Source organism: Henckelia pumila, chromosome 1, assembly GCF_033568475.1.
Source record: "Henckelia pumila isolate YLH828 chromosome 1, ASM3356847v2, whole genome shotgun sequence".
NCBI lineage: Eukaryota > Viridiplantae > Streptophyta > Magnoliopsida > Lamiales > Gesneriaceae > Henckelia > Henckelia pumila.
Genome location: NC_133120.1, coordinates 51,404,823 through 51,413,612, shown reverse-complemented (window position 1 = coordinate 51,413,612; position 8,790 = coordinate 51,404,823). Strand labels below are relative to the sequence as shown.

Below are 8,790 nucleotides of genomic sequence, written 5' to 3'. Positions count from 1 at the left end.
CTCAGTAATGTTCATTGTCATCTGTCGCAAACTCAACAACTCACTCTCCTTCGCTTGTTGAAGAGTTGGAGGAAAATACAACTTCTCAAAAGGTGAACGGAACTCGGCCCAAGTAGCCACTCCTCGAGCTGCCACAATTGGTGTAGAAATAGATCTCCATCACTTCCTGGCTTGACCCTCCAAGAGAAAACCAAGTGTTTCCATCTTTTGCTCCTCAGTGCAATGGTACTCCTGGAAGCAGTTCTCCATTCTCTCTATCCAATACTCAGCAACCTCTAGAGTCTCGATACCCACCAATGTCTTAGGACTCATCTGCAGAAATCTATGCATGCTAAATAGTCTTCGTTACTCATGGTGCCCTCGACGGTGCCTATGATCATCTCCATCGCCCAAGCATCCACCTCCGCTGTCATAGCACTCATCGTAGTCTGCCATCTGAAAAAGGATAAAAAATATTATTCCAATCCGATTTACTAATTCCCAATGCAATGCGCTCTGATACCAATAAATGTAGCTACCCAACCCAGATCCACTACCTAATCAGAGTTTAAATAGTGCATGCAATAATTAAATGAAGCGTAAAAGCGGATAATTAAAATACAACAAATCCAATTATCAGAATACAACCGATGATCAAACATTTATGCATAAAATCTGTTATACAATCAAATCGAATTTAGGGTATCAAATCCATAACCACTACACTCACTCGGTAACGCTGACACCGACCTCACTCAAAGTGCGAACCTCCTGGACCGTCAAGCCTCAGACCTTCCCCGCCACAAGGTAATCCCAAAACCACCAAACACAGGGGCGTGAGCGACTACTCTCAATAAGGAAGCAATGATATATAAAATATATGCAGCACATAAATGACTTTAAAACCCTGGTAAAACAGTCTGCTCAGGGGCGCCAAATGAATATACAGTACCATGCCAGAGTGCGACTCTGCGGGATACTCGTATATTCCTCTATCACTGTAGCGTCTACCCTGACATCGCGACGTCTCCCAGTGATAAACAAAACATGGGGCTGAGCCTCCCCTCACCTGAATCTAATCCATAGGGAATCACCCTCGTATGGATACTGTCACGACTCACCTCTCACGATATGCAGTCCCATATATAAAACATGCATGTGCGAAAGCAGTAAAACATGGTAAACACATAACACATACAATGCAACACATATATCATATATCATATATCATGCCGGCTATCTCGGTCAGTACTTATGTACTTCTTAGGTCAATACTAGTACACCGCTCTAGTTCCAAGCCTACGAGTCCACGCTACTGCATCTATAATGCATAATATCCATGCATCACTATTTAAGCTCTAAAAGCCTTAACTAAGCTATTACATATTACTAAATATTTTTAAGAAGCTGATAAGTGCATTTTGTGCACTTAATTTGTATATGGTTTTACTTGACTTTTGGAATTTATTGGTAGATATTGCATGAAATTGTTGTTGTTTTTGTGTTTGTAGGAAGTTATGGACTTCGATGTGTTCAAGTGGAAATAAGCTTTCAAGATGGAAGTTTACAAGGAAATTCATGAGTTGGAAAAGAGAAAAAAAAGGCTGAGTTCGAGCTGGAGGGGCGCCCGCCCTATCCTTAGGCGCGCCCGCGCTGTTACTGAAGAGCTCAAGAAGAAAAGTCGAGCTAAGAGCGTGCCCGCGCCGTTGAAGAATGTTTAAAAGTGTGTTTTGCGAATTGAGAGCGTGCCCGCCCTGTTTTCGACGCGCCCGCGCCGTCGTTTGTTTGGAATATTAGAATCCGATTGTTTATGGAAGCTTTGGGGATATTTTTGGTATTATTTTGGACGATTGTTAGGTCATATTTAAGGGATTTTTCGGAGTCATAGGAACGATCTATCAGCCACCAATACACACAATATTCGAGAGAGTACTTCTATGAGTTTTTGGAGTTGAAGAACTGAAGATTGCTTGGAACGAAGACGAAAACTTTTCGACCGGACACGGAAGAAAGACTACGGCTTTGTTTCTTCTTTTTATTTTTTTTGATTGTTGAATTATGTTTGAGATATTAAACATGATGTGGTTTTTATTGAATTCGAGCATGAACTAAACTTTTCTAGTCTAGAGGTTGACGTAGCTTGGTTGAGACATATTCATGAATCTTTGATTTTAATAAATTGAATTTCTATAGATTAATTGTGTTTCTAGAATTGAATGTCTTCTTAATTTATTGGCCATAAATTGAGTTGTTATATTTACTTAGAATCATTGCTCGGGAGAGGGGATTTTGAGTAGGATCAATAGGAACTACACTGTTAATTGTTTATATCGCTCGGGAGAGTATATAGCTTTAATAGAACCTTTAAGGAACATCATTTTACACATATCACTACATCTAGATTTTTAATAGGGATATTGAAATCGAATTGTAGTTGATACACTCTATTTGTTGCTCGGGAGAGGGGAATAGAATAATCTAAGTGTTCTTGGTTATTAATCGAAGGGAATTCATAAAATAGATTAATTAGGATTGAATATTGTCGAGATCAAGTGAAATCAAAAACCTCTGGACTATTTTTCTCTGATTGATAATTCCTCGAAATTTGTGTGTGTGTGAGCTTGATAATTTCTATTTCTTTATTTTATTTATTCTGCAAAATTCTCGAAGTTTGATTTTCTAGATAAAATTAAGACTATTTTAATTACAAGTATTGAATATTTTCATTTTACTCCCTGTGGGATCGACACTCTCTCTTTCATTATACTAAAACTTGACACTCGTACGCTTGCGAGGAAATTTCACAACAAGTTTTTGGCGCCGTTGCTGGGGAATAATTTTGATTATTTTTTAGTCTTGTTACCAATTAGTCGAAGTTTTAATTTAGAGTTTACTTTATTTTGATTTAAGTACTAATAAATTGCTATTGTTCTTAATTGCAGTTTATGCGAAGATCTCAAAGTGCGAATTCTTTTCTCTTTGATCCAGAGATTGAACGAACTGCAAGAGCTTTGAGAAAAGCTAGGAGAGAAGAACAATTAAATATGGATGAAGAAGATGTCAATGAATTGCCTTTGGTGCCAATTAGAGATCATTTCAGGCCAACGATCCAGGCTTACTATTCTGGAATCGCTAGAGGGACAATTAATGCCAACAACTTTGAGTTGAAGCCGTCCTTAATCAACATGGTTCAGCAGAACCAATTCAATGGAATTGCCACAGCTGATCCTCACTTACACTTGCGCACTTTTCTAGAGATTAATGATACAGTTAAAATAAATGGTGTTTCTGAGGATACAATACGCTTACATTTGTTTTCTTTTTCTCTCAGGGACAAGGCACGGAGTTGGCTGCAGTCATTGCCACTAGGACGCATAACAACTTGGGAGGGCATGGCTGTGAAATTCTTAGAGAAATTCTTTCCACCATCCAAGGCAACCCAGCTGAAGATTGAGATCAGTACCTTTCAACAGCATGATTCAGAACAACTATAAGAGGCATGGGAAAGGTAGAAAGATTTGTTAAGGCATTGTCCTAATCATAATTTTGAAGATTGGGAAGAAATAGAGTTTTTCTACAATGGACTGAATACGCCTACAAGAATGTCTGTGGACTCTGCTGCTGGAGGTACCATATTTGCCAAGGATCCCATTCAGGCTTATGATATGCTGGAACAGATGACTATCAATAGTTATCAATGACCATCTGAACATATGAGAGTCAAGAAAGGAGTGTACAGTGTGGATCCTCTTACATCCATTACTACACAGTTATCTACGTTGAGTACACAAGTTGCTTCTCTGAACAAGGTGAATATCGCAGAACCTGCAGGTGTGTCGGTTTCCATAGATGAATGTCATCCACCTGAGGAAGCTCAATATATCAATCCCAGAGGCTATGGAAACTATCGAGGTAACCCTCCACCTAATGATTATCATCCTGGTTTACGTAACCATGAAAATTTTTCCTATGCCAACAACAAAAATGTGTTGAAACCCCCTCCGGGATTCAATACAAATCAAGGGGAAGGTAAAGCATCGTTGGAGGATGTGGTGTCTACATTTGTTACTGAATCTAACAAGCGGATGTCGAGGACTGAAACTCGAATGGACAGCATGGAGACACACATGTGTAGTTTGAGAGCTATGATGAAATCCATGGAGACACAGATTGGACAGCTTGCAAATGCTTTGAAGGATCAAAACAGAGGACACTTTCCCAGCAATACTGAAGTGAATCCAAAAGAGCAGTGCAAAGCAGTTGAGTTGAGAAGTGGGAAGAAGTTAGAAGAGAAAGAGCAGAGCAAAGCCAAAGAAAGTGAAGAACCAGTGACTGAAGAAATTGTGGTTGAAGAGCCCAAGAAGGAAGCTGAATCTAAACCGATGTATAAGCCACAACTTCCTTATCCACAGCGGTTTAAGAAGAAGGCACTTGATGAGCAGTTTTCCAAGTTTCTAGATATCTTCAAGAAGATACACATCAATATTCCATTTGCAGATGCCTTGGAACAAATGCCTAATTATGCAAAATTCATCAAAGATGTAATGTCTAAGAAGAGGAGATTGCAGGACAACGAAGTGGTGAATTTGACAGAAGAATGTAGCGCAATCCTGCAGAAAAAGTTGCCACAAAAGCTGAAGGATCCAGAGAGTTTTACTATCCCTTGTTTTATTGGTGGTTCTAAGGTAAATAGAGTTTTATGTGATTTAGGAGCCAGTATAAATTTAATGCCTTTTTTTGTTTACAGAACTTTGGAGCTTGGAGAAGTCAGGGCGACCACCATCACATTACAGCTGGCTGATCAGAGTATCACATACCCACGGGGTATTGTGGAGGATGTTTTGGTAAAGGTCGATAAGTTCATATTTCCAGTAGATTTCGTGATTTTGGACATGGATGAAGATGAAGAAACTCCCTTGATTTTTCGGAGACCTTTTCTAGCTACTGCACGCACATTGATCAATGTACACAAGGGAGAACTCACACTTTGAGTTGGTGGTGAAGCGGTGATTTTTAATATTTATCACACCATGAGGGGCCCAAATGAGGTAAGTACATGTAAGAGCATTGAAATTATTGATTCTCATAACTCTTTTTCATGTGCAGGAAGTACGGATCCGCTCGAACGATGTTTGTGGAGGACGAGGTGGTTGAGAAGGAAGATGATTGGGAGTTACATGAACAAAAAGTATTCCTAGACAGCGCTCCGAAAGAAAAAATGGTGAGTTCTAAGGATTCTGAAACTTTGGAAAATAGTGCACCAGAGGTATCCCCTGAAACTCATGATCTGAAAGCATTGCCTGCGCACCTATGTTATGAATTTCTTGGTGAAAATTCTACTTGTCCTGTTATTATATCTGCACATTTGTCTGCTGTAGAAAAAGATAAGTTGTTGAGAGTTCTGAGAAATTTTAAAACCGCTCTAGGATGGTCAATTTCTGACATTAAGGGTATTAGTCCAACAATTTTCATGCATAAAATTTTGATGGAAGAGTCGTATACTCCTTATGTTGATCATCAGAGAAGGTTGAATCCCGCCATGAAAGAGGTAGTTAAGAAAGAAGTTTTAAAACTGTTGAATGCGGGAGTGATTTATGCTATTTCTGACAGTAGTTGGGTATCTCCTATTCAAGTGGTGCCTAAGAAGACTTGCTGTTGAATAAAGCTACTCGTAAAGATCATTTTCCACTTCCTTTTATTGATCAAATGCTTGATAGACTTGCTGGTTATTGCTATTACTGTTTCTTAGATGGTTATTCAGGCTATAATCAAATTGCTATAGCACCAGAAGATCAGGAGAAGACTACTTTTACGTGTCCCTATGGCACGTTTGCTTTCAGGAGAATGCCGTTTGGACTGTGTAATGCACCTGCAACTTTTCAGCGGTGTATGATGGCGATTTTTGCAGTTATGGTGGAGGACGTGATGGAAGTGTTTATGGATGACTCTTCAGTATTTGGTTCCTCTTTTGAACATTGCTTGCATAATCTGTCTCTTGTTTTGCAGAGGTGCCAAGAAAAGAATTTAGTTCTTAACTGGGAAAAATGTCACTTCATGGTTCAAGAGCGCATTGTCCTTGGACATAAAGTGTCATCCAATGGATTAGAGGTGGATCGAGCCAAAGTGGTTGCAATAGAGAAGCTTCCACCTCCGAAAAATATCAAGGGCATCAAAAGTTTTTTAGGCCATGCAGGGTTTTATCGGCGTTTCATCAAGGATTTTTCTAAAATCACAAAACCCCTGTGTAATTTACTTGAAAAAGATTCTACATTCATATTTTATGATGATTGTTTGCAGGCCTTTGAAAAGATCAAGACGGCATTGACCACAACACCCATCATGATTGTGCCAGATTGGAAGGAGCCCTTTGAGCTTATGTGCGATGCTAGTGACTATGCAGTGGGCGCAGTATTAGGCCAAAGGAGAGATAAGATTTTCAGAGCTATATATTATGCCAGTCGCACATGGATGCCGCATAGCAAAACTACACTACCACCGAAAAAGAGATGCTTGCAGTAGTCTTTTCTTTTGATAAATTTCGTCCATATTTAATTGGTACTAAAGTAGTTGTTTATACTGACCATGCAGCAATTCGCTACTTGTTTGCCAAAAAGGATGCCAAGCCACGCTTGATAAGGTGGATTCTACTTTTACAAGAGTTTGATTTTGAGATCAAGGACAAGAAGGGTAGCAAAAATCAAGTTGCTGATCACTTGTCAAGATTGGAGCTAGAAGACGTGAAGGAGGAGGAGAGCATAAAGGAATTGTTTCCGGATGAACAAATCTTTGAGGTAAGTTCCTTTATTCCATGGTTTGCTGATATTGCGAATTTCTTGTCTTGTGGTGCTATGCCTCCAGAGTTGAATAGACATCAAAAGAAGAAGTTTTTCCATGACATTAAGTTCTACTTGTGGGATGATCCCTATGTTTTCAAACGTTGTGCCGATCAAGTGATTCGGAGATGTGTGGCGGGGCAAGAGGCAAATGAAATTTTGGAACAATGCCATTCCTCCCCCTATGGAGGACATTTTGGACCCACCAGAACTGCTGTTAAGGTATTACAATCTGGTTTTTATTGGCCTACGTTGTTTAAAGATAGTTTTACCTTGGTGAAATCATGTGATAAGTGTCAAAGAGCGGGAAATATTTCAAGAAGGCATGAATTACCCCTCACAAATATTTTAGAAGTAGAATTATTTGATGTGTGGGGTATTGATTTTATGGGTCCCTTTCCCCCTTCTTTTGGGTACACTTATATTTTGTTAGCAGTTGATTACGTTTCGAAATTGGTGGAAGCCATTGCCACCTCGACTAATGACGCTCGTGTTGTAGTTAAATTTTTGCAAAAGAATATCTTCACGCGGTTTGGAACTCCACGAGCAATAATCAGTGATGAAGGTACGCATTTCTGCAATAAGATTTTTAATACCTTGCTCACGAAGTATGGTGTCAGGCATAAGGTGGCGTGTGCATACCATCCTTAAACCAATGGCCAGGCGGAGATGTCTAACCGGGAAATCAAGCAAATCTTGGAGAAAACGGTTAAGAAAAATCGGAGAGATTAAGCAATCAAGCTAGATGACGCCATTTGGGCCTACCGCACTGCATTCAAAACACCCATTGGGATGTCTCCCTATAGGCTGGTTTTTGGTAAGGCATGTCATTTACCATTGGAATTGGAGCACAAGGCGTTTTGGGCTATCAAGAATCTAAACTTGGATCTCAAAGCATCCGAAGAGTTGCGGAAAATACAGTTGAATGAATTGGATGAATTCCGAAGTGAAGCATATGAGAATGCCAAAATCTACAAAGAGAAAACAAAGAAGTGGCATGATAAAGTCATTGTGCATAGGGAATTCGAAAAGGGTCAGAGAGTTTTGCTATTTAACTCTCGGTTGAAATTATTTCCAGGGAAGTTGAAATCGCGATGGTCCGGGCCATTTCTCATAGAGACAGTTTATCCACATGGTGCCATTGAATTTCGGTGTACAGATGGAAGAACTTTCAAGGTTAATGGGCAGAGAGTCAAGCACTACTTTGGCAACAAAGTACTACCCGCATCCAGTGCATTGCCTGATGATCCCAACTAAAGACTGGTGCACGTCGGGCTGATGACTTTAAACCAAGCGCTTTTTGGGAGGCAACCCAAATTTTTTTTAGTTTTTGTCTTTGCTTTCTCGTTTTAATTTTGTTTTTAGTTTTTACTGTTAATTTTGTTGTTTTGGAAGTAATTTGTTTTTTTTTTCTTTGATTTTTCAGTATTTTGGATGCCAATCTCGAATCGAAGGCGCGCCCGCCCCACCTATAGGCGTGCCCGCGCAGTCACGTATTCAATCCAATCAACTTTTCTCGAGATTCAGGGGCGCCCGCTCTGATCGTAGGCGCGCCCGCGCCGCTCCTGCAGAGATTGTGTGAATTTTTTTGAGCTCAAGGAGCGCTTGCCCCTTCTTCAGCGCGCCTGCGTTGTCCCTGTACCATATTTTTGAAAAAAATTTTCGAGATGTAGGCGCGCCCGCCCTTACCAGTCGCGCGCCCGCCCCGCCCCTGCTATTCCACAACTCACAAAACGAATCGAAGGTGCGCCCGCCCTTACCTCTCGCGCGCCCGCCCCGTCACCGATTTCTTCCATTTAACCTACTCTTTTCTTTCCTTTCTCCCAAATCTTTTCCCTACTTTCTTGTTCACTTTCTTCCTCACGAATTCTTCCCCTATTTTATTCTTATAATCGGCTCGTGTATCTCGTCATCTCCAAACCCCCCACAATCTAATTTCTTTCATCTATTTGACGCGGGACGGTCGAACCACTTTTAT

At 40.3% G+C, this 8,790-nt stretch overlaps 1 protein-coding gene and 1 non-coding gene across 2 annotated transcripts; one reads left to right on the top strand and one right to left on the bottom strand.

Moving 5' to 3' along the window:
- Window positions 1-3,420: 3,420 nt before the first annotated feature.
- On the bottom strand, window positions 3,421-3,526 carry LOC140876523 (small nucleolar RNA R71). The gene has a single exon (XR_012148829.1). It is a non-coding gene; the product is annotated as a small nucleolar RNA R71 (small nucleolar RNA).
- A 4,078-nt stretch (window positions 3,527-7,604) lies between these two features.
- LOC140862465 (uncharacterized) lies at window positions 7,605-8,069 on the top strand. The gene has a single exon (XM_073265490.1). The coding sequence runs from the start codon at window positions 7,605-7,607 to the stop codon at window positions 8,067-8,069; it is 465 nt and encodes a 154-aa protein (XP_073121591.1).
- The last annotated feature ends 721 nt before the right edge of the window (window positions 8,070-8,790 follow it).